This window comes from Coregonus clupeaformis, chromosome 7 (assembly GCF_020615455.1).
Source record: "Coregonus clupeaformis isolate EN_2021a chromosome 7, ASM2061545v1, whole genome shotgun sequence".
NCBI classification, from domain to species: domain Eukaryota; kingdom Metazoa; phylum Chordata; class Actinopteri; order Salmoniformes; family Salmonidae; genus Coregonus; species Coregonus clupeaformis.
The window spans coordinates 75,637,716-75,663,264 of record NC_059198.1 but is presented as its reverse complement, the minus strand read 5'-3'; the positions used below and the strand labels follow the sequence as shown (position 1 = coordinate 75,663,264).

Below are 25,549 nucleotides of genomic sequence, written 5' to 3'. Positions count from 1 at the left end.
TATACACTACCAGTCAAAAGTTTGGATACACCTACTCATTCAAGGGTTTCTTTATTTTTTACTATTTTTCACATTGTAGAATAATAGTGAAGACATCAAAACTATGAAATAACACATATGGAATCATGTAGTAACCAAAAAAGTGATAAACAAATCAATACATATTTTATATTTGAGATTCTTCAAAGAAGCCACCCTTTGCCTTGATGACAGCTTTGCACACGCTTGGCATTCTCTCAACCAGCTTCATGAGTTAGTCACCTGGAATGCATTTCAATTAACAGGTGTGCCTTCTTTAAAAGTGAATTTATGGAAGTTCTTTCCTTCTTAATGCATTTGAGCCAATCAGTTCTGTTGTGACGAGGTATACAGAAGACAGCCCTATTTGATAAAAGACCAAGTCCATATTATGGCAAGAATAGCTAAAATAAGCAAAGAGACATGAAGGTCAGTAAATACGGAACATTTCAAGAACTGTGAAAGTTTCTTCAAGTGCAGTCACAAAAACCATCAAGCGCTATGATGAAACTGGCTCTCATGAAGACCGCCACAGGAATGGAAGACCCAGAGTTACCTCTGCTGCAGAGGATAAGTTCATTAGAGTTACCAGCCTCAGAAACTGCAAAGAAACCACTACTAAAGGACACCAATAATAATAAGAGACCTGCTTGGGCCAAGAAACACGAGCAATGGACATTAGACCGGTGGAAATGTGTCCATTGGTCTGGAGTCCAAATTGGAGATTTTTGGTTCCAACCGCTGTGTCTTTGTGAGACGCTGTGTGGGTGAACGGATGATCTCCGCATGTGTAGTTCCCACCGTAAAGCATGGAGGAGGAGGTGATATGGTGTGGGAGTGCTTTGCTGGTGATACTGTCTGTGATTTACTTAGAATTCAAGGCATACTTAACCAGCATGGCTACCACAGCATTCTGCAGCGATTCACCATCCCATCTGGTTTGGGCTTAGTGGGACTATCATTTGTTTTTCAACAGGACAATGACCCAACACACCTCCAGGCTCTGTAAGGGCTATTTTACCAAGAAGGAGAGTGATGGAGTGCTGCATCAGATGACCTGGCCTCCACAATCCCCCGACCTCAACCCAATTGAGATGGTTTGGGATGAGTCGGATGGCAGAGTGAAGGAAAAGCAGCCAGCAAGTGCTCAGCATATGTGGGAACTCCTTCAAGACTGTTGGAAAAGCATTCCAGGTGAAGCTGGTTGAGAGAACGCCAAGAGTGTGCAAAGCTGTCATCGAGGCAAAGGGTGGCTACTTTGAAGAATCTAAAATCTAAAATATATTTTGATTTGTTTAACACTTTTTTGGTTACTATATGATTCCATATTTTCATTTACGTCATTTAGCAGACGCCATATGTTTTATTTCATAGTTTTTATGTATTCACTAATATTCTACAATGTAGGAAATAGTAAAAATGGAATGAGTAAGTGTGTCCAAACTGTTGGCAGGTACTGTAAATGTTTGCTAATTTAAACAAACATTTTTCAAATTCCTCCGATTTTTCGTTAATAACACATTTCTAACCTTTAAAAATAATATTGTTTTTTTTTTGGTCTCGGTAGGCTGGTGGTGCCCATGGTTACTGAAGAGTTTTGTTTACATGTCATTTTGGAGAGGAGGTAGACTTGAGGGCAGGCGGTCTGAAAAGCAACACACACGGCTAAACTAGCTAACATCGAATGCAGAGGAGAATATTAACAAAGTTGGCCAGGTGAGTTGCTTTGCATATGTAAAGTTAGTTAGCAAAGCAAACTGTTTCAATAAGTTATTTGGTCAACGACTGTGAAAGCTAACAGTTAACGTTAGCTAATACATCATTGTTATTCTCACCATATGTCGCGAACCGATAAACGAAACGTGTCCCTGCTGGTTTATTTTGTTAATTAGCTAACGTTACGTAATATGGCTAGTTGGATGCGCACCTATCTAGCTAGCTAGCTTTGCCAGATTTAGCAATGGCCACTGGGAATTGACATTAGCTAACGAATAGCTAGCTAGGTTTGTTAGTCAATGTGGGCAGTATAGTATGTACCGCTAGTTAGCTAACATAAGCTGTTTTAGCTTCAGGGCAAATCAGGAGTGTAATCATTAGTCCAAACCGTTGCAAAACAGAAAATGAGTTTTCCATTGGATAAATACAGGTACTGTAGGTCCCGCCACGTTTCGTTCCGGTTGCTTCCGTTTTAGAAACGTTTTGCAACAGAATCGGCGTAATGAATACGCCCCAGGTGAGTGAGTCATGTGGCAGCTCATCAATTAGCTACAGTTAGCCAGTTGTCGACCAGTATTTTGGAAAGTTAAGATGACCATCTAGCTAAAGTTATGAAGGCTAGTCACTAAAATGTCCTCGCCCAAATTATATGTATTAGTCAAACCAGCGCTCTATTCAATCCGCATCACGGAAATACCGCTTTACAGCGTGATTGAAATTTAAAGGCTATGTTCCTGCTTTAGCGGAGACTAAGTTCACGGTAAACGCTGCATATTGTCGGAAATTAGCTTTCAATTTCTATCGCGGAATCTGTAACGCGTCAGCTTTACAGTTTGAATAGAGCCCTTAGTCTAATAGATCTGACTGATCTTTCAAAGTCTGTCTGCCAATGTGGTGTAACAAGCTTCATAGGCAGGCAACTGTACTTTTCTAATTTCACTGGACAGAGTTGATAGTCAGCTGTCACAGTCTTTCTGGTAACTTTCAGTCAGATGTCCAGAGCCTGAATCAGTAGATTGTATCTGCGCCATGCACCCGTTAAGCACATTCTCCTCTATCTATACTGAACAAAAATTGATTTTAAAGATTAAAAGATTTTACTGAGTTACAGTTAATATAAGGAAATCAGTCAATTGAAATATATTCATTAGGCCCTGATCTATGGATTTCACATGTCTGGGCAGGAGCACAGCCATGCCCACCCACTTGGGAGCCATATATATACACACACTGAGTGTACAAAACATTAAGAACACCTTCCTACTATTGAGTTGCACATCCCCTTTTGCCCTCAGAACAGCCTCAATTCGTCGGGGCATGGACTCTACAAGGTGTCGAAAGCATTCCACAGGTATGCTGGCCCATGTTGACTCCAATGCTTCACACAGTTGTGTCAAGTTGGCTGGATGTTCTTTGGGTGGTTGACCATTTTTGATACACGGGAAACTGTTGTGTGAAAAACCCAGCAGCGTTGCAGTTCTTGACACAAACCGGTGCGCCTGGCACCTACTACCATACCCCGTTCAAGGGCACTTACGTCTTTTGTCTTACCCATTCAGCCTCTGAATGGCACTCATACACGATCCATGTCTTAAGGCTTAAAAATCATAGCTTTCACCTATGTTATGGAAAGAGCAGGTGTCCATAATGTTTTGTTCACTCAGTGTGTATATATATATATGTATATATGTATGTATATATACAGTACCAGTCAAAAGTTTGGACACACCTACTCATACAAGGGTTTTTCTTTATTTTTACTATTTTCTACATTGGAGAATAATAGTGAAGACAAACACTATGAAATAACACATATGGAATCATGTAGTAACCAACAAAGTGTGAAACAAATCAAAATATATTTTAGATTTTAGATTCTTCAAAGTAGCCACCCTTTGCCTTGATGACAGCTTTGCACACTCTTGGCATTCTCTCAACCAGCTTCACCTGGAATGTTTTTCCAACAGTCTTGAAGGAGTTCCCACATATGCTGAGCACTTGTTAGCTGCTTTTCCTTCACTCTGCGGTCCAACTCATCCCAAACCATCTCAATTTGGTTGAGGTCGGGTGATTGTGGAGGCCAGGTCATCTGATGCAGCAATCCATCACTCTCCTTCTTGGTCAAATAGCCCTTACACAGCCTGGAGGTGTGTTTTTGGGTCATTTTCCTGTTGAAAAACAAATGATAGTCCCACTAAGCGCAAACCAGATGGGATGGTGTATCGCTGCAGAATGCTGTGGTAGCCATGCTGGTTAAGTGTGCCTTGAATTCTAAATAAATCACAGACAGTGTCACCAGCAAAGCAACCCCTCACCATAACACCTCCTCCTCCATACTTTACGGTGGGAACTACACATGCAGAGATCATCCGTTCACCGACACGGCGGTTGGAACCAAAAATCTCAAATTTGGACTCCAGACCAAAGGACACATTTCCACCGGTCTAATGTCCATTGCTCGTGTTTCTTGGCCCAAGCAGGTCTCTTCTTCTTATTGGTGTCCTTTAGTAGTGGTTTCTTTGCAGCAATTCGACCATGAAGGCCTGATTCACACAGTCCCCTCTGAACAGTTGATGTTGAGATGTGTCTGTTAATTGAACTCTGTGAAGCATTTATTTGGGCTGCAATTTCTGAGGCTGGTAACTCTAATGAACTTATCCTCTGCAGCAGAGGTAACTCTGGGTCTTCCATTCCTGTGGCGGTCCTCATGAGAGCCACTTTCATCAAACGCTTGATGGTTTTTGCGACTGCACTTGAAGAAACGTAAAAAGTTCTTGACATTTTCTGTATTGACTGACCTTCATGTCTTAAAGTAATGATGGACTGTCATTTCTCTTTGCTTATTTAAGCTGTTCTTGCCATAATATGGTATTTTACCAAATAGGGCTATCTTCTGTATACCCCCCTACCTTGTCACAACACAACTGATTAGGCTCAAACGCATTACACAAATGAACTTTTAAGAGGGCACACCTGTTAATTGAAATGCTTTCCAGGTGACTACCTCATGAAGCTGGTTGAGAGAATGCCAAGCGTGTGCAAAGCTGTCATCAAGGCAAAGGGTGGCTACTTTGAAGAATCTCAAATATAAAATATATTTTGATTTGTTTAACACTTTTTCCATGATTCCATATGTGTTACTTCATAGTTTTGATATCTTCACTATTATTCTACAATGTAAAAATAAAGAAAAACCCTTGAATGAGTAGGTGTTTCCAAACTTTTGACTGGTACTGTATATCTATCCCCCAACCAGCTTCCCTGGTGAGCAGCATCACACATCTCTGAGAGGAGTCCAGACTTCACATGACGTCAGACCAGGAGTCGACCGTCCCAGCTGAGCCTCAGGTGCTGCTAACGCGGGAGACATGGTCGCACCACCTCGGCCCGGAGCGTCAACACCTGGTACGGTACTGTCACTACAGCTCTCTGCTCACACACACAGCCTTTTGGGTCTGGGATAGTAGATAACATGTTTCTCAGCTATGTGACATGACCAGTAAAAACCTCCTAGCTCTAATCATTAGATACAGACCTACATTGCAGATTGTCACAAGGAGGATTGTGCAGTTGTTTGTAACTTGATGTGCTGTTCAGATTGTTCATAAGAACACACACACTTGCATACATCCCATATACACCCATAACTATTTTATCCCTCCTGCTGCTCAGAGCTTCAGTGGGTATTTAGCCATAGAGTCACAGTCTCGGCATGCCTTCTGTAGTGGCCTTGCTGGGAGAGAGAGCGAAACAGTGAGTAAGTCAGTCAAATAGACGCGAACGAGGGAACCTAAAAGGGATAGAGGGAGGGAGAAGGAGAGAAAGGGGAGTGTCTTCCTCTATGCTCTTGCATTGGTGCTCGTCTGGCCATGTGCCAGAGTGCTAATCCTATTCAAACTATAACCTCACACTGGGAGGCTCTCTTGAGTGGCAGGGCCATGTGAGCTCCTTCATGTATGCTATTCTGGGCAGGGGAGGAGGAAAGCGCGAGAGGAGGAGAGGAAAGCGATTGGTAGTTTGGGGTCTTTTCTCTTTCTGTGTGAGACGGGCGAGTGAAAGGATCTGTGTCTGAGTGTTGGTGAGGTGCTTGGCTGATTTAGAGGCTGGTAGCGTAGTGAAGATGGGGTGCTGGTGCAGTAAGGAGCTGAGCCCAGGCCTGCTGAGTGAGAGGACCAGGCTGCTTCAGGCATCAAGCCCAGAGGGGCTAGGGGGCAAGAACCAGGACGCGTTACATGCTAATGGCCTGGCTCAACATGTATCTGACCAACTGGCTCAACACACTTGTGTACCAGATGGACCGGCCAAACGGAAGCTTCAGGAACAGGAGAAGAAGGACAATGTCGTCCCGGACAACGTGTTGACAGGCCCCATGGTGAGGGGTAGCGGCGTGCGAAGTCGGGGGCTGCTCAGTCCGGAACACTCACACAAGGAGGAATCGGCTATTATTAACGCCTCCACAGGCCCCGGCATGGTCACACATACCAACGCCGACGCACACATAGTCTCGATGGAGGCAGGTGTGCCACACACACACACTGCCAAGGCCAGGGCCAGCTGTGAGAATGTTCCATATATGGAGGGGAGTGTGGAGAGCCCATTAAAACAGAATCTAGCAGAGAACAGCATGGAGAATTCAGTTAGACAAAGGATGAAGAACACCATGGAGAACACACCCAAACAGAAGATGAAGAAAATTGAGAACCTAGCGAGACAGATGGAGAACACCATGCAGAACCCAGCCAGCCAGAGGATAGAGAACACAGTGGAGAACCCAGAAAGTCATAAAATAGAGAACACAGTTGAGAGCCCTGTGAGACAGAGGATAGCAGAGAATGCAGTGCTCAGGGCTACCTGGTTCAGCCAGAACCTGGAGCCTGGCCAGGAAGAGACAGAGGGCTGGGGAACCCCCCTGGTCGGGACATCCCCAACCCACCAGCTGTATGATGTCAGAGCTGCGGGGGATTACCTCAATTTAGTGGCAGAGGAGGAGGATGAGGAGGAACTCTGTGTCGTCAGGGCAACCCTGGGGCGGGGTTTCAGGGCCAGAGCTCAGAGCTTCTACAGCATCTGTTCCATCGACGCAGATGACCTCGACACTGACCAATCGCAGACAGCGGAACATACATCCTTTATCCAATCGCACATAGCAGAGCCTACAGCCTCTATCCAATCACACGCAGTCGAACCTACAGCTGTCCAATCACATTCAGTGGAACATACAGCCTCTATCCGATCACACACACAAGAACCTACAGCCAATGACCAATCACACAGAGTGGAATCTGCAAAGCCTGACCTATCGCACATAATGGAACCCAAGGCTTCTGAACCCATGGCTTCTGACCAATCACAAACAGTTGAATTTACAGCCATCGACCAATCACAAACATTGGAACCAACAGGCTTTGACCAATCCTATGGTGAGCCCCCCGTGGCACCCGCTCTGCTGGACCTTCTCTGGAGAAGCAATGAGGACCATCAGGCATTACGACAGGACAGCCCCATCGCCCCCGGAGACGCCAGAACCCCGCCGCTAACTGGAGACATTACAGCTCCCGACATACTTGAGCTGACATCACGCCAGGAGGAGAGTGTGTGTGTTAAGAAGAGTGGTCCTATGTCCACAGTGAAGACTGTTGACAGCAGCCAGAATAGAGAGAACGCAAAAAAGGATTTGAACCTCCATGATACCCATAACTCTATCCCCAACCCCAGCCCTGGCTCTAGTCCTATCCCCAACCCCAGCCCTGGCTCTAGGCCTATCCCCAACCCCAGCCCTGGCTCTAGTCCTATCCCCAACGCCAGCCCTGGCTCTAGTCCTATCCCCAACGCCAGCCCTGGCTCTAGTCCTATCCCCAACGCCAGCCCTGGCTCTGGTCCTATCCCCAACCCCAGCCCTGGCTCTAGTCCTATCCCCAACCCCAGCCCTGGCTCTAGTCCTATCCCCAACCCCAGCCCTGGCTCTAGTCCTATCCCCAACCCCAGCCCTGGCTCTGGTTCTATCCCCAACCCCAGCCCTGGCTCTAGTCCTATCCCCAACCCCAGCCCTGGCTCTAGGCCTATCCCCAACCCCCAGCCCTGGCTCTAGTCCTATCCCCAACGCCAGCCCTGGCTCTAGTCCTATCCCCAACGCCAGCCCTGGCTCTAGTCCTATCCCCAACGCCAACCCTGGCTCTGGTCCTATCCCCAACCCCAGCCCTGGCTCTAGTCCTATCCCCAACCCCAGCCCTGGCTCTAGTCCTATCCCCAACCCCAGCCCTGGCTCTGGTCCTATCCCCAACCCCAGCCCTGGCTCTGGTCCTATCCCCAACCCCAGCCCTGGCTCTAGTCCTATCCCCAACCCCAGCCCTGGCTCTAGTCCTATCCCCAACCCCAGCCCTGGCTCTAGTCCTATCCCCAACCCCAGCCCTGGCTCTGGTCCTATCCCCAACCCCAGCCCTGGCTCTGGTCCTATCCCCAACCCCAGCCCTGGCTCTAGTCCTATCCCCAACCCCAGCCCTGGCTCTGGTTCTATCCCCAACCCCAGCCCTGGCTCTAGTCCTATCCCCAACCCCAGCCCTGGCTCTAGTCCTATCCCCAACCCCAGCCCTGGCTCTAGTCCTATCCCCAACCCCAGCCCTGGCTCTAGTCCTATCCCCAACCCCAGCCCTGGCTCTAGTCCTATCCCCAACTCCAGCCCCCTGCTTGGGGCAGTGTATGGAGCCATATGTGGAGAGGAGATGGAGGGGCCGGAGGTATACCAGGCTGTCTCAGTAAGTGTGACCTGTGAGAGGCTGAGAGGAGAGACTGAGGAGGAGACCATACTCAGCAGGACAGTGGAGACCACAGTAACAGAGGTATCACCAGTCTCCACACTCTCCTCACTATCCACACTCTACCCAGTCTACGCAGTGTCTCTACCCATGGACTTTACTGTCCACTCATTCAAATCTGACCTTAGAGCAGTGGATATGGAACATGAAGCTGGAACAAAACCTGATCAGTATGATACTACTTCTGACAGCAACGCCAAGCCTGACCAAAACATAACCCATGGGCATGCTGGGAGACCTGATGGGGATTATGTCAAACCTACTGGAAATAACAGAAGCCCTGCTGATGACTCAGAGCTCACTGATTGGCGAGTCCAAGCTGAGGTTATAGGGGGAAGGTCTGCAGGAACAGAAAATAAGCCGAAGACCAGTGTGGAACAGAAACACTGGCAGGAAATGGCTGCCATCACCTATCACCCCACCAGAGGGAGCGGGTATGTTCCTCAGGGTTGTGAGGACAGAGATGGTGGCCATCTTCCTCAGGGTTGTGAGGACAGAGATGGTGGCCATCTTCATCAGGGTTGTGAGGACAGAGATGGTGGCCATCTTCCTCAGGGTTGTGAGGACAGAGATGGTGGCCATCCTCCTCAGGGTTGTGAGGACAGAGATGGTGGCCATCCTCCTCAGGGTTGTGAGGACAGAGATAGTGGCCATCCTCCTCAGGGTTGTGAGGAAAGATATGGTGGCCATCTTCCTCAGGGTTGTGAGGACAGCGATGGTGGCCGTCTTTCTCAGGACTGTAGAGAGGACGGAGAAAGCAGCCATCTCTCTGAGGAAAGAGGAGGCTCTACTCCTGCCCCTCAGGACCTGCCTAGTGAGGACACTTACTTACAGCCCTGTAAAGGTTCTTCATCCTTCTTGTCCCCTTCCCCCTCTGTAGAGTCGGAGGGGGGTGATGGGAGGGTGAGTTCAGAGAGAGGAACTGAACCCACTGACTGCAGAATGCTGTCTAAGGAGAACAGTGAGGCTGGAACACACAGTGACAAAAGAGCAGAGACACACACTGACGACCGTGAAGAAACACGTACAGGGAGTGATGGTGCGAAACAAAATGACCGGCTTGTAGAGAGCGCAGAGACACACACTGGGAGTACAATATCCCTCCCACATATAGCCTCAGTAGTGGGTTTACTGTAGTGTATGTGTGAGAGTGTGTGTGTCGCCTCTGTTAACCCCCCTGTGACATTGGGAGCCAGCCCGTTTGAGGAGCCCCTGACCTTCGGTTACCACAGCGATTACTGTTCTGCTGTGAACTACCCTGGAGACGATGCAACAACTGCAGATTCCTATTTTCTGGTGGTGGAGCATGATCAGATTGATGTTTACGCCTCCACCCCGTCTTACCAGATACAGTTCCTGGGTCAGAGGTCGCTGCCTGTCACCACAGAGACGGGCACTGTGGGGGTTAGAGGTCAGACCGAAGAGGGGGGCATGATGGACATGGTGTCAGAGCTGCTGGGGGAGGAAGTGGACCCCACCCTCTCTGGCCTCTACCCCTCTCCCTGGACGCATTTAGGGCCAGGGCTGGAAGAGGGCTGTGGAGGATGGGCCCAGGGTATGGAGTGCTGTGAGGAGGAGCAGCCCCTAGCTCCATGGCCCTGCTGGGAGCCTCTACCTACACCACCTACAGCACTCTGCTGCCCCAGGAATCTTGTCTCTGGGAATGGCACTCTCACTACCAGCCTGTGAGTACTTCAGCGGTGTGTGTGTGTCAACTGTATGGATGAGCAAACACACATCTCTATTCATGTGAGTTAAGAAGTTATGTTCTGATCATGATTGACCCAACTGAGACAAGGCAGGAGCAGAGGAGTACACACACTATATACAGTCGTATGAAAACGTTTGGGCACCCCTGACAATTTCCATGATTTCCATTTATAAATAATTGGGTGTTTGGATCAGCAATTTCATTTTGATCTATCAAATAACTGATGGACACAGCAAGTGAAATTAGGTTTATTGGATTAACAGAAAATGTGCAATATGCATCAAAACGAAATTAGACAGGTGCATAAATTTGGGCACCCCAACAGAAAAATCACATCAATATTTAGTAGAGCCTCCTTTTGCTAAAATAACAGCCTCTAGACGCTTCCTATAGCCTCTAATGAGTGTCTGGATTCTGGATGAAGGTATTTTGGACCATTGCTCCTTACAAAACATCTCCACTTCAGTTAGGTTTGATGGTTGCCGAGCATGGACAGCCCGCTTCAAATCATCCCACAGATTCTCAATGATATTCAGGTCTGGGGACTGGATGCACAGTGACACCATCTGCAGCAAGATGATGTTATAGGTCTTTGGAGGTGGTCTGTGGGCTGTTTTTGACCGTTCTCACCATCCTTCGCCTTTGCCTCTCCGATATTTTACTTGGCCTGCCACTTCTGGCCTTAACAAGAACTGTGCCTGTGGTCTTCCATTTCCTCACTATGTTCCTCACAGTGGACACTGACAGCTTACATCTGTGCGATAGCTTTTTGTAGCCTTCCCCTAAACCATAATGTTGAACAATCTTTGTTTTCAGGTCATTTGAGAGTTGTTTTGAGCGCCCCATGTTGCCACTCTTCAGAGGAGAGTCAAAGAGAACAACAACTTGCAATTGGCCACCTTAAATACCTTTTCTCATGTTGGATGCACTTGTCTATGAAGTTCCAGGCTTAATGAGCTCACCAAACCAATTGTGTGTTCCAAATAATCAGTGCTAAGTAGTTACAGGTATTCAAATCACATCTGATTTAATTTCATACAACTTAATATTGCTACACTAAAAATCTTTGTCTGGACAATACCCCAGTACTCAGCTTTTATAAAAAAATGAATGGCATGCCACTGTGATCATTTTCTGTGACGACAGAGTAAATTATTATGCAGCTTTAGAGGGGTGCCCAAACTTTTTCATACGACTGTACGTTTTCTATTGTTTGAAGAAACACTGACCTTGGGTGTGTGTGTGCTCCCTTGCAGGAATCCACCCCGGTCTCTGAGCTGAACCCCAATGCTCAAGTATGGGCCAATCACACGCTTAGCCTGGACCCCTCAGGCCCTGTCTACACTGACGCCCTCCAATCATGGCTGGCGGTGCCCAGTCACCTTGACAACCAGGAAGGTAAGCATGTGGTAGTAGAGCGAGTATGAAACAACGACTAGCCCTTAGTCCAGAGGGGGGACAGCTACTGGCTTATTTGAGTGTTTGTCTAGTAAATGTCGCTACCTGATTGGTCCTCAGGGTATGAGCAGGGATATGACCTGGAGGAAGTGGGCGAGGCTCAGCTGGAACCGAGCGGTGTAGAATTTCCAGTGGTCACCATGGGAAACCCGTCAGCCAGTGGCCTGGTCCAGGACAGCTGTGTCTCAGGTACCAACGTTACTGGCTGATGGAGCTAAGAGCAAACAAGACTGTTTATCAGATTATGTCTGATACAAACATTAAATGTTATTAATGTTGTTGCTTTCAGAGGAGCTCATGGCAGAGCTGAAGACCTCACTGGAGTCCTGTATGTCACGGTACGTCTGTGTGATTGATCAGTGGGCAGCGAGGGTCGTTTCTGATTGGGCAGTAAGGTTTGTTTTCTGATTGGCTGATGTCCCCTCAGGGAGAATCTGGCCAACGACCTCTACCTCGTCTCCCAGATGGACAGCGACCAGTACGTTCCCATAGCAACGCTCGCCAACCTCGACCACATCAAGAAGCTCTGCACGGACTTGGAGCTCATCTCTGACATCCTCAAGTGTGAGTTAACTTAAGTTTTTGTGTGTGTATGTTGGTTAGTTGTTCTATTGTATTACATGATTGGGTAAGATATTTCCTTGGCGGGAGGGCGCTGACTGTGTCCTCTCTCCTGATTGGCTCGTAGCCTTGCCACTGGTGGAGGTGGCAGAATGTGGGCAGAAGGTACGGCCAAATCAGGGTCGCTGTATCGTCATCCTCCGAGAGGTCCCAGAGACCACACCCCCAGAGGTAATAATTAGTTGTTTTTTTCTGAGCTCAAAGCTCAGTTTCTCTAGAGATAAATCAGTAGTGTATTCAGTTCGCTTAAACGTTTGCTATGTTGCGGAACGGTTTGTACTGAGCGACACCGTTCCCCAAAACGTTCTTGTACGTTCTTGAACAGACTTTGAGGTATGTTTGCTCCGTTCGGTGGGTGTGCCGGGCTGTGGCTTGAAACAATGACTGACGTATTTAAAGGGCAGAGGTGCATTTTGAAGCTACAACCCAACCCCTCGTTCAGTACAGTTTCCGTTCTAGGAAGTTTTGATGTACTGAATGCAGTGCAGAAAACGTGGTAATTAACTGCAATGACCATAATCCATTGCGCGCCTACTTGTCCAGTCTGTGTGGGCACGGAGACGGAGAGAAGAGAGAAGAACACGGATCGAGAGGGATAGAGTTCCTTCGCGATGTATCTCTACCTGAAAATGCATGATCTAAGTGATTGATATTTGTTATTCAGCAGTCATAAAAGTATGCCATATTTACTTTGAAGAATTACTAAAATAATGATTTTGTCAGACAGCATAGGCAGCAGATCTATAGAGATGAGATGATGACTTGGAATGATATAATAAAGTTATCAAATAAAACAATATACAAGTGAAATATTTTATTAAAGTAATGTGAATAAATTATGGGTAATAAGTTATAAGCAGTAATTGTCAGTCACTAACATCATGGGACTTTTATTGGTTTATTCTGTGTTACAGCATTCAACCCACAGTGCATTTAATAAAAAATATCAAAAATATCAAAAATTGAAAAACGTGATTATTTTTTATATGATCGAACAGAAAACAAACCGACCTCAAAAAACACTTATGGCTCAGCACTAACTGTAAGAAACCTGTGTGTGTGTGTGTCAGTTCTGACATGGTGTGTGTTTATCTTGTTGAACCACCAGGAGGTGAAGGCTCTGTTTGCATGTGAGAGCCTCCCCAGGATCCAGAGATGTGAGTTTGCCCAGAACGACAACTGGTTCATCACCTTCCACACTGAGGCTGACGCTCAACAGGTACAGCTGGGAGACTGGGGTTAGGGGGGTTAACGACAGGTAGGAGAGACAGAGACTGGGGTTAGGGGGGTTAACGACAGGTAGGAGAGACAGAGACTGGGGTTAGGGGGGTTAACGACAGGTAGGAGAGACAGAGACTGTGGTTAGGGGGTTAACGACAGGTAGGAGAGACAGAGACTGGGGTTAGGGGGTTAACGACAGGTAGGAGAGACAGAGACTGGGGTTAGGGGGTTAACGACAGGAGAGACAGAGACTGGGGTTAGAGGGGTTAACGACAGGAGAGACAGAGACTGGGGTTAGAGGGGTTAACGACAGGTAGGAGAGACAGAGACTGGGGTTAGGGGGGTTAACGACAGGTAGGAGAGACAGAGACTGGGGTTAGGGGGTTAACGACAGGTAGGAGAGACAGAGACTGGGGTTAGGGGGTTAACGACAGGTAGGAGAGACAGAGACTGGGGTTAGGGGGTTAACGACAGGTAGGAGAGACAGAGACTGGGGTTAGGGGGGTTAACGACAGGTAGGAGAGACAGAGACTGGGGTTAGGGGGGTTAACGACAGGTAGGAGAGACAGAGACTGGGGTTAGGGGGTTAACGACAGGTAGGAGAGACAGAGACTGGGGTTAGAGGGGTTAACGACAGGAGAGACAGAGACTGGGGTTAGAGGGGTTAACGACAGGTAGGAGAGACAGAGACTGGGGTTAGGGGGTTAACGACAGGTAGGAGAGACAGAGACTGGGGTTAGGGGGGTTAACGACAGGTAGGAGAGACAGAGACTGGGGTTAGGGGGTTAACGACAGGTAGGAGAGACAGAGACTGGGGTTAGAGGGGTTAACGACAGGTAGGAGAGACAGAGACTGGGGTTAGGGGGTTAACGACAGGTAGGAGAGACAGAGACTGGGGTTAGGGGGGTTAACGACAGGTAGGAGAAACAGAGACTGGGGTTAGGGTGGTTAACGACAGGTAGGAGAGACAGAGACTGGGGTTAGGGGGGTTAATGACAGGTAGGAGAAACAGAGACTGGGGTTAGGGGGGTTAACGACAGGAGAGACAGAGACTGGGGTTAGAGGGGTTAACGACAGGTAGGAGAGACAGAGACTGGGGTTAGGGGGGTTAACGACAGGTAGGAGAGACAGAGACTGGGGTTAGGGGGTTAATGACAGGTAGGAGAAACAGAGACTGGGGTTAGGGGGATTAACGACAGGAGAGACAGAGACTGGGGTTAGAGGGGTTAACGACAGGTAGGAGAGACAGAGACTGGGGTTAGGGGGGTTAACGGCAGGTAGGAGAGACAGAGACTGGGGTTAGGGGGGTTAACGACAGGAGAGACAGAGACTGGGGTTAGAGGGGTTAACGACAGGTAGGAGAGACAGAGACTGGGGTTAGGGGGTTAACGACAGGTAGGAGAGACAGAGACTGGGGTTAGGGGGGTTAACGACAGGTAGGAGAAACAGAGACTGGGGTTAGGGGGTTAACGACAGGTAGGAGAGACAGAGACTGGGGTTAGGGGGTTAACGACAGGTAGGAGAAACAGAGACTGGGGTTAGGGGGTTAACGACAGGAGAGACAGAGACTGGGGTTAGGGGGGTTAACGACAGGAGAGACAGAGACTGGGGTTAGGGGGGTTAACGACAGGTAGGAGAAACAGAGACTGGGGTTAGGGGGGTTAACGACAGGTAGGAGAGACTAATGATGGGAAGTTCGGCTCTTTTCTGAGAGCCGGCTCTTTTGACTCGGCTCCCAAAGAAGAGCCGGCTCTTTCGACTCCCGAACGGCTCTTTATTTAGGATCTTTTGTAGCCTATATTTTACCTTAACTTTGAAAAAAAATCATGGTTTATGTGTTGAAAACCCTTTTGCTTTCAGTGTTTTTATGAGAGACCTTATAATGCCTAATTCTGTGCATTTATTCTGTGACAAAACCACTCTTACATTTGTTTATTTCAATTAAACTTTTTTATTGCACAAATTAACAATAAACTTCAAACAAATCCACAGAACAGAATCAAAACCAGAACCAAACTCCAGCAAACAGCATTAGTCCTCAGGGCAGGTTGGCATTCAGGAAGATCAGATGCCTCAGCTTGGATGGGCTGATAGGCCTGATACGATTTTGCCTCTCCGTGAGTATCTGCCCTGTTTTGGAGAAGATTCTCTCAGAAGGAACTGATGTGGCAACAATACATAGTCTCCCCTCCATCACCTTCACCAGGAGTGGAAAGACTGAGGCCTTGGCCTGCCACCAGCTCAGTGGGTCTTCTGCTCTCTGGATGAGGGGCTCCTCAAGGTAGCTCCTCACCTCCATTATAGCATCAGCTGTCGGATTTCTCCTTGAAGCATCTCCTGTAGCTCTGTCATCAAAAAGCCTCCAAACAGCAGAGGTTTGCTGCTCCTCCTCCACTTGGCCCTGTAATGGTGGAGCTGGCTGGCTGCTGGGGGTGCATTTGCTGCTGCTGCTGCACTAATCCTCTGAAGAGCTTCATCAACAGCTCTACGATCACTGAAGGCAAGTTTTTTAAACCTTGGATCCAATAAGGTAGTTTCTGAAAGGACAGTGTTGTACTCCATCCGCAGAAATTTGCGGTCCATGGCTGAACAAAGAGCTGCAACTAATTCCTTCACTTTCTGCACAGTTACTGTCCATTGGTTCTCGGCTGTCACCAGCTGCAGACCTTTGCAAAGCAGGAGCATTTTCGAGGCTGTGACATAGCTGAAGGAGAGAAAACAGCAACTTTTAGAATTTAGTTTTTTAAAAGTATGTGGCATATTATACGTGATGCATTATACTGTATGTGTTGTGTTTGCAATGTATAATAGTGACTGAATAGTAGTAGAGAAAACAATGCTTCAATGGTTCTAGGTACCTGTCTGCACTTATCTCCACAGTCACCTCCTGGAATGGTTGCAGGACGGCGCAGACCTCTTTCACCAGCTCCCATTCCTCTTGGCTTAATGGCTCAATAGATGCGTTGATGAGGGCCAGGGTGGAGATGATGGCATCTTTTATTTCAAGCATTCGTTTCAACATATCAAATGTTGAGTTCCACCTGGTGGCACACTCTTGTTTGGGCCTCAGTTCAGGAATCCCCATTTGGCGCTGTGTGGACTTTAGCTTCTGTGCTGCTACTGTGCTTTTGTGGAAAAACTCCACAACAGCCTTCACCTTATCCACGGTTGTTTTGATCACCTTCAGAGCATCTCTAACCACCAGGTTTAGTGTATGCGCCAGACATGGGTGATGGGTCCACTTCAAAACTTTTATGGCTTTGGTGATGTTTGCAGCATTATCACTCACACAGCACACCACTTTGTCCTCTACTTGCCACTCTTTTGCCACTCTTAGTAGCTCCACTGCCAAGTTTTCTGCAGTGTGTCTGTCGGTGAACTCGAAGCAGTCCAGAAGGCAAGATGTCATCTTGTAATCTTCAATAAAGTGGCAAGTGACAGACATGAAAGAGCAGGTTGTTCTGGAGGTCCAGCAGTCAGTTGTCAGGCAAACTGATGGAGCTTTTGTCACCCTTTCTTGCCATAATGCACGTTCTGTGTCATATAGTTTTGGGATCATTGTTTGGGAAAGTGTTTTTCTACTGGGTAGAGTGTATGTGGGATTTAGGGCTTTGACAAAGTTTTTCATTCCTTTGTCCTCCACAATGGAAAAGGGTTGAAAATCAGAAGCTACCATTTTAGCCAACTCATCATCAATACTGTGCTGTTTGGCTGGGGTCATCAGTTTAGGTAAAAACTGACTTATTTTGCTTTGAGTTGCAGTAGGAGAGGTTATACTTGCACGCATGGGGATGGCAGTAGACGTTACAGCAGCTGTTGTTCTGGTATGAGACACACCAGGATCAGTAGATGGTGAGCTGGCTTGCCCTCTCTCCTCTAACTGCACTGTAGGATGGACAGTTCTTGTATGTCTATGCAGGTTTGTGGTGGAACCTGCTCTTATAGTGACCTTCGTTTTTGCAGTGAAGGCACTCTGCTTTCTTGTTCCCAATATCTTTAAACTGCAGCCAGATGCTGCTTCGCTTTCTAGTGTCACTCATAGTTAAACGACACGACAATGCAAGACGCACACACGCTCCTCAGTCCGCTCTGTCTCTCTCTTCACTTGCAGTGGAGTCAAGTGGTGTGTCTGCCCCCCCCCCTCTCTGTTTACACATCCTTAATTCTCACGTGAATGCCGCATGCTGGTCGCCATGCTGGCCAATCATAACAGACCTCTGTGAAAGTGAAACCTAAGCAGCGAATGGGCAAAAAACTGGGAGCCGGCTCTCACTCGATGCGAGCCGGCTCTTCTGATTCACTACAAAGAGCCGGCTCTCAGAGCCGATGCTTGTGCGCATGACCCATCACTAGGAGAGACAGAGACTGGGGTTAGGGGGGTTAACGACAGGTAGGAGAGACAGAGACTGGGGTTAGAGGGGTTAACGACAGGTAGGAGAAACAGAGACTGGGGTTAGGGGGGTTAACGACAGGTAGGAGAGACAGAGACTGGGGTTAGGGGGGTTAACGACAGGTAGAAGAGACAGAGACTGGGGTTATGGGGGTTAACGACAGGTAGGAGAGACAGAGACTGGGGTTAGGGGGTTAACGACAGGAGAGACAGAGACTGGGGTTAGGGGGTTAACGACAGGAGAGACAGAGACTGGGGTTATGGGGGGTTAACGACAGGTAGGAGAGACAGAGACTGGGGTTAGGGGGTTAACGACAGGAGAGACAGAGACTGGGGTTAGGGGGTTAACGACAGGTAGAAGAGACAGAGACTGGGGGTTAGGGGGTTAACGACAGGTAGGAGAGACAGAGACTGGGGTTAAGGGAGTTAACGACAGGTAGGAGAGACAGAGACTGGGGTTAGGGGGATTAACGACAGGTAGGAGAGACAGAGACTGGGGTTAGGGGGTTAACGACAGGAGAGACAGAGACTGGGGTTAGGGGGTTAACGACAGGAGAGACAGAGACTGGGGTTAGGGGGGTTAACGACAGGAGACAGAGACTGGGGTTAGGGGGTTAACGACAGGAGAGACAGAGACTGGGGTTAGGGGGTTAACGACAGGAGAGACAGAGACTGGGGTTAGGGGGTTAACGACAGGTAGGAGAGACAGAGACTGGAGTTAGGGGGGTTAACGACAGGTAGGAGAGACAGAGACTGGGGTTAGGAGGGTTAACGACAGGTAGGAGAGACAGAGACTGGGGTTAGGGGGTTAACGACAGGAGAGACAGAGACTGGGGTTAGGAGGGTTAACGACAGGTAGGAGAAACAGAGACTGGGGTTAGGGGGGTTAACGACAGGTAGGAGAGACAGAGACTGGGGTTAGGGGGGTTAACGACAGGTAGGAGAAACAGAGACTGGGGTTAGGGGGTTAACGACAGGAGAGACAGAGACTGGGGTTAGGGGGGTTAACGACAGGAGAGACAGAGACTGGGGTTAGGGGGTTAACGACAGGTAGGAGAAACAGAGACTGGGGTTAGGGGGTTAACGACAGGTAGGAGAGACAGAGACTGGGGTTAGGGGGGTTAACGACAGGTAGGAGAGACAGAGACTGGGGTTAGAGGGGTTAACGACAGGTAGGAGAAACAGAGACTGGGGTTAGGGGGTTAACGACAGGTAGGAGAGACAGAGACTGGGGTTAGGAGGGTTAACGACAGGTAGGAGAGACAGAGACTGGGGTTAGGGGGTTAACGACAGGAGAGACAGAGACTGGGGTTAGGGGGTTAACGACAGGAGAGACAGAGACTGGGGTTAGGGGGTTAACGACAGGTAGGAGAAACAGAGACTGGGGTTAGGGGGGTTAACGACAGGTAGGAGAGACAGAGACTGGGGTTAGGGGGTTAACGACAGGTAGGAGAGACAGAGACTGGGGTTAGAGGGGTTAACGACAGGTAGGAGAAACAGAGACTGGAGTTAGGGGGGTTAACGACAGGTAGGAGAGACAGAGACTGGGGTTAGGAGGGTTAACGACAGGTAGGAGAGACAGAGACTGGGGTTAGGGGGGTTAACGACAGGAGAGACAGAGACTGGGGTTAGAGGGGTTAACGACAGGTAGGAGAGACAGAGAGTGGGGTTAGGGGGGTTAACGACAGGTAGGAGAGACAGAGACTGGGGTTAGGGGGTTAACGACAGGAGAGACAGAGACTGGGGTTAGGGGGTTAACGACAGGTAGGAGAGACAGAGACTGGGGTTAGAGGGGTTAACGACAGGTAGGAGAGACAGAGACTGGGGTTAGGGGGGTTAACGACAGGTAGGAGAGATAGAGACTGGGGTTAGGGGGTTAACGACAGGAGAGACAGAGACTGGGGTTAGAGGGGTTAACGACAGGTAGGAGAGACAGAGACTGGGGTTAGGGGGTTAACGACAGGTAGGAGAGACAGAGACTGGGGTTAGGAGGGTTAACGACAGGTAGGAGAGACAGAGACTGGGGTTAGAGGGGTTAACGACAGGTAGGAGAAACAGAGACTGGGGTTAGGGGGTTAACGACAGGTAGGAGAGACAGAGACTGGGGTTAGGGGGTTAACGACAGGTAGGAGAGACAGAGACTGGGGTTAGGGGGTTAACGACAGGAGAGACAGAGACTGGGGTTAGGGGGTTAACGACAGGTAGGAGAGACAGAGACTGGGGTTAGAGGGGTTAACGACAGGTAGGAGAAACAGAGACTGGGGTTAGGGGGGTTAACGACAGGTAGGAGAGACATAGACTGGGGTTAGGAGGGTTAACGACAGGTAGGAGAGACAGAGACTGGGGTTAGAGGGGTTAACGACAGGTAGGAGAGACAGAGACTGGGGTTAGGGGGGTTAACGACAGGAGAGACAGAGACTGGGGTTAGGGGGGTTAACGACAGGTAGGAGAGACAGAGACTGGGGTTAGGGGGTTAACGACAGGTAGGAGAGACAGAGACTGGGGTTAGGGGGGTTAACGACAGGAGAGACAGAGACTGGGGTTAGGGGGTTAACGACAGGTAGGAGAGACATAGACTGGGGTTAGGGGGGGTTAACGACAGGAGAGACAGAGACTGGGGTTAGGGGGGTTAACGACAGGTAGGAGAGACATAGACTGGGGTTAGGAGGGTTAACGACAGGTAGGAGAGACAGAGACTGGGGTTAGAGGGGTTAACGACAGGTAGGAGAGACAGAGACTGGAGTTAGGGGGGTTAACGACAGGTAGGAGAGACAGAGACTGGGGTTAGGAGGGTTAACGACAGGTAGGAGAGACAGAGACTGGGGTTAGGGGGGTTAACGACAGGTAGGAGAGACAGAGACTGGGGTTAGGGGGGTTAACGACAGGAGAGACAGAGACTGGGGTTAGGGGGGTTAACGACAGGAGAGACAGAGACTGGGGTTAGGGGGTTAACGACAGGTAGGAGAGACATAGACTGGGGTTAGGAGGGTTAACGACAGGAGAGACAGAGACTGGAGTTAGGGGGGTTAACGACAGGAGAGACAGAGACTGGGGTTAGGGGGGTTAACGACAGGTAGGAGAGACATAGACTGGGGTTAGGAGGGTTAACGACAGGTAGGAGAGACAGAGACTGGGGTTAGAGGGGTTAACGACAGGTAGGAGAGACAGAGACTGGGGTTAGGGGGTTAACGACAGGTAGGAGAGACAGAGACTGGGGTTAGGGGGTTAACGACAGGAGAGACAGAGACTGGGGTTAGGGGGTTAACGACAGGAGAGACAGAGACTGGGGTTAGGGGGGTTAACGACAGGTAGGAGAGACATAGACTGGGGTTAGGAGGGTTAACGACAGGAGAGACAGAGACTGGAGTTAGGGGGGTTAACGACAGGAGAGACAGAGACTGGGGTTAGGGGGGTTAACGACAGGTAGGAGAGATATAGACTGGGGTTAGGGGGGTTAACGACAGGAGAGACAGAGACTGGGGTTAGGGGGGTTAACGACAGGTAGGAGAGACATAGACTGGGGTTAGGAGGGTTAACGACAGGAGAGACAGAGACTGGGGTTAGGGGGGTTAACGACAGGTAGGAGAGACAGAGACTGGGGTTAGAGGGGTTAACGACAGGTAGGAGAGACAGAGACTGGGGTTAGGGGGGTTAACGACAGGTAGGAGAGACAGAGACTGGGGTTAGGGGGGTTAACGACAGGTAGGAGAGACAGAGACTGGGGTTAGAGGGGTTAACGACAGGTAGGAGAGACAGAGACTGGGGTTAGGGGGTTAACGACAGGTAGGAGAGACAGAGACTGGGGTTAGGGGGGTTAACGACAGGTAGGAGAGACAGAGACTGGGGTTAGGGGGGTTAACGACAGGAGAGACAGAGACTGGGGTTAGGGGGGTTAACGACAGGTAGGAGAGACAGAGACTGGGGTTAGGGGGGTTAACGACAGGTAGGAGAGACAGAGACTGGGGTTAGGGGGGTTAACGACAGGAGAGACAGAGACTGGGGTTAGGGGGGTTAACGACAGGTAGGAGAGACAGAGACTGGGGTTAGGGGGGTTAACGACAGGTAGGAGAGGGATTGATCTTCTAGACATTTATGCACATTTCATTCAGCTGTAGATTTCATTCACTTATGATTGTGTGGTGTGTGTGGTGTGTGTGGTATGTGTGGTGTGTGTGGTGTGTGGTGTGTGTGGTGTGTGGTGTGTGTGGTGTGTGGTGTGTGTGGTGTGTGTTGTGTGTGGTGTGTGGTGTGTGGTGTGTGTGGTGTGTGGTGTGTGTGGTGTGTGGTGTGTGTGGTGTGTGTGGTGTGTGGTGTGTGTGGTGTGTGTGGTGTGTGTGGTGTGGTGTGTTCCAGGCATTCCAGTACCTAAGAGAGGAGGTAAGGACGTTCCAGGGGAAACCCATCAAGGTGAGTGTAGGGTCCTTTACTAAACAGTACTTTTCCATGCAAGTGGCAATCACATGATAAAAGATTGATTGATTGGTTGGCTGATTAATTAATTAATTAGGCGCGAATCAAGGCCAAGGTGATGGCAGTCACATCTTACGCTCCAAAGAATGGCTACAAGCCCTGCCCAATGGATCCCTGCACCAATCAGCAGCCTTACAGCCCATACTACGCACCGGCCACTTTCCAGCAGCCCCTCCCACAGCTCTACACAATGACCAATCAGAGCTTGGCTGCCATGGCCGGATACACAGACCCTGCCATGGTGAGGTGGACATGCAAACATACACACACACACACATACACACGCAGGCACAAAATCTCTCATGCAGGCGCAAGCGTTCTCTCACACTGGTGTCATTGTTGTTCTATCCAGCAGATGGCGTCATTCTCTGGCTTCATGGACGGCTTCCCAGGAGGCCCCAGTTTCAAACTATCCCCCTCACACAGACACAGGTACTACACTCCTGACTCACATTCTCATTCTGGAGAGACATCTCTCTCTTTCTCCCAAGCTATCATTCTCTTGCTCTCTCTCGCTCTCTCTCTTTTTCTCTCTCTCTCTCTCTTTTTCTCTCTGTCTCTCTCTTTTTGTCTCTTTCCCTTTCTGGTTTTAGTTATGTTGTGTTTCCCTCTCTCCTCCAGTAGGGGGCAGCAGGACCAGAGGCGGCGGTCTGGTGACAGTGGGCCGGGCCTTCTGGATGATCCCCCCTTCTTCCCGGAGTGTGGACTAATAGGATGCGTCCCTGGCCCCCCCAGGCAGGGCCGGCCACGGTTACCAGGCAACAGGTGTAGGGAGGGAGAGGGGGGTCGACGTGGAGGGAGAGGGGGGTCAGGTTCCTCCCCCAGCACTGACAGAGGAAGGTAATGACCTCTGACCTCTAACCTCCAGCCCTTAGAGACAGGTCTCTTCCTGATCACTCATTTTCATTAGAGACTAAACGGGAGAGAAAATACTTTATTGAGGTACCACCTGAAGTGAAGTAGATGATGTTTCTCTTTCTCTCTTTCTCTCTGAAGGAAAGGTCCCATTGGTCAGAGGAAGAGAAGAGATGACAAGTACACTGTAAGTACTTAAAGATGTTTTGTATAATTTCAGCCAGTCGTTTTGATAGTAGTGCTCACAAACCAAAACGGGACCCCGAAAATGTTGCACAAGTTGTGTTTTAAGCAATGATATGTTACAAATTCATATTTGTACAATATGTAAAAAAAATTGTAAGTGCTTAAAATCCCATTAAATCTCTCTAACATGGGGATGGTTTTGAATAGTTCAAGGAAAAGCTCTTACTCGAGTGTGTTGTTTCTGTGGATATGTACTGTATGTCTGTGTTTAACAAAATGTGCATATAAACTTGTTTATAAATGTGTGTGTGCACGTGTTTAGAGAGGGCCCCCCCAGTCGCCCTCCCGCTCCTTGTCTCCCAGGCTGGAGCTTGACCCCAATAGCTTCCCCCCGCTTCTCCTGGCTACAGCTTCTACAGCAACAGTTACCACAGCAACCAACATCCACAAGGCAACCAACAACCACAAGGTAACCAAGAGGCACACAAACACTGACACACACCCTCTACTTTCTTGTAAGGTTGTTTTTCTTGTTCCAGAGTCCAGTTAGAGACAGCAGTACCAGCCAACCAACCACTGTGACATCACAAGACCTCCAGCCTATCACAGCATTGCCTCAGAAAACCCTCCCCCTAGAGTGAGTATATTCTCCTTCCTTTTGAATCATCATCACTGTGTTGGGTCCCTTTCACAATGTGTTTTGTATGATTACTTTGAGGAAGAAAGTTACAAACAGACTTCTCAGTGTTATGGTATGTTATGGTTGTGTTGTGTTGTGTTGTGTTATATGGTGGTTGTTGCTGTCCCACAGGAAGCTGAAGGAAACCGTAGCGTCTCCCAAGAGGACCACAGCAGCTCGTCCGACCGCGAAAGAACCGCTTCAGACCACGAAGGAGAACGGACCAGCAGCGGTGAGACAACTCACAGACTACAGAGACAAACTGGTTAATAGTTGTTGTTTTTTATTGGTGAAGTTAAATGTACCACAGCATGGCTACATCTCAATAGTCTAAAATGGTTTCCTCACCTCATCAGTGCAGAGGAAGGAGAAGAGACTATTGAGATGCAGTCATCTGTCTACCAGAGAAGTAGTGTATGTTGGGTACTGACCTGTCCTGTGTTGTGATTGGTTAGGAGTCCAAGAAGCCAAGCTACGCTGAGATCTGCCAGCGGATACGAGCCAATCAGATGCTCGCCGCAAAGGCTACTGACCACACTCCCTTGGGGGCGGGGATTGTCCCAGCCTATCCTTCGCAGGCGCCTGACCCGGCCCAGTTATCACGGTGACCAGTGAGATAGTTACTTTCGGTTGGGGAGGGGAGGAGAGAAGTGGGAAGAAGTTCTTCAAGCCAAAGAAGAAGAAAAAAACATTGTAGCACTGTTGTTTCTCTCTGCTCTGTCTGTTTGTCCGTCTGATTTGACAGACCTTTCTGACTTTCTGAAATCTTTATATTTTGATATTGATTAATTTATTTTGATTAATATTGATCAATATTTAGAGAATTGGACATCAGATTGCTGTATTAACTCCTTAGTCTAAATAACTTAATTGGAACAGTTACAGTAACTATGAACAGCCAGACACTGTTGATTCGAATTCCATTTGTGTTGATGGGGGGGGGTCTCTTACAGAAATACTTTAGAAGAGGAACAACTTGGGTTGATATTTATAAGTTTACATACAGATACAACACAGTTAGAGTTACATGAATTAACAATTTGAATTTGATTTGGAATCAGGGGTGGTGGGAGGAAAATAGTTTTCAGTTCGGATTTCCTGTGTTTGAGATAGATTAAGTATGTAAATGTGGGTATTAGATACAGAATTGAGGCATTATTTAAAAAGGTGAATGTTTAATTTTTTTCTGTACATATGTAAATAATTTGACTGTTATTAAACAAGTGCCTTAATAATAAACAGTAAAAAGGTATATTTTCGCATAGTAATTTATTCCCTATTACTTACAATTCTAAAGTTTGGTTGAAGAAGTCAATATGGCTGGCTGAATCAGTCTAGCAAACTAAATTCGTACAGGAACCTTTCCTTCAGTAGCGGCCGGCGGTCTGATTGTTCAAGTGGTGAGTGTCTGC

At 48.4% G+C, this 25,549-nt stretch overlaps 1 protein-coding gene across 2 annotated transcripts; it reads left to right on the top strand.

The window, feature by feature from the left end:
* The first annotated feature begins 1,633 nt into the window (after window positions 1-1,633).
* On the top strand, window positions 1,634-25,207 carry LOC121569303 (la-related protein 4B). 2 transcript variants are annotated; one of them, XM_041880137.2, is made up of 17 exons: window positions 1,634-1,734; window positions 4,991-5,139; window positions 11,514-11,655; window positions 11,776-11,904; window positions 12,005-12,053; window positions 12,143-12,279; window positions 12,404-12,507; window positions 13,445-13,555; window positions 22,301-22,354; window positions 22,455-22,658; window positions 22,773-22,849; window positions 23,039-23,257; window positions 23,414-23,459; window positions 23,781-23,927; window positions 23,998-24,095; window positions 24,270-24,369; window positions 24,593-25,207. In XM_041880137.2, the coding sequence occupies exons 2-17, from the start codon at window positions 5,041-5,043 to the stop codon at window positions 24,743-24,745; spliced, it is 1,869 nt and encodes a 622-aa protein (XP_041736071.1). In that variant the 5' UTR covers window positions 1,634-1,734; window positions 4,991-5,040; the 3' UTR covers window positions 24,746-25,207. The 2 variants fall into 2 exon arrangements, with proteins under 2 accessions (XP_041736071.1, XP_041736070.1); XM_041880136.2 differs by having other exon boundaries at window positions 22,770-22,849.
* Window positions 25,208-25,549: the final 342 nt, after the last annotated feature.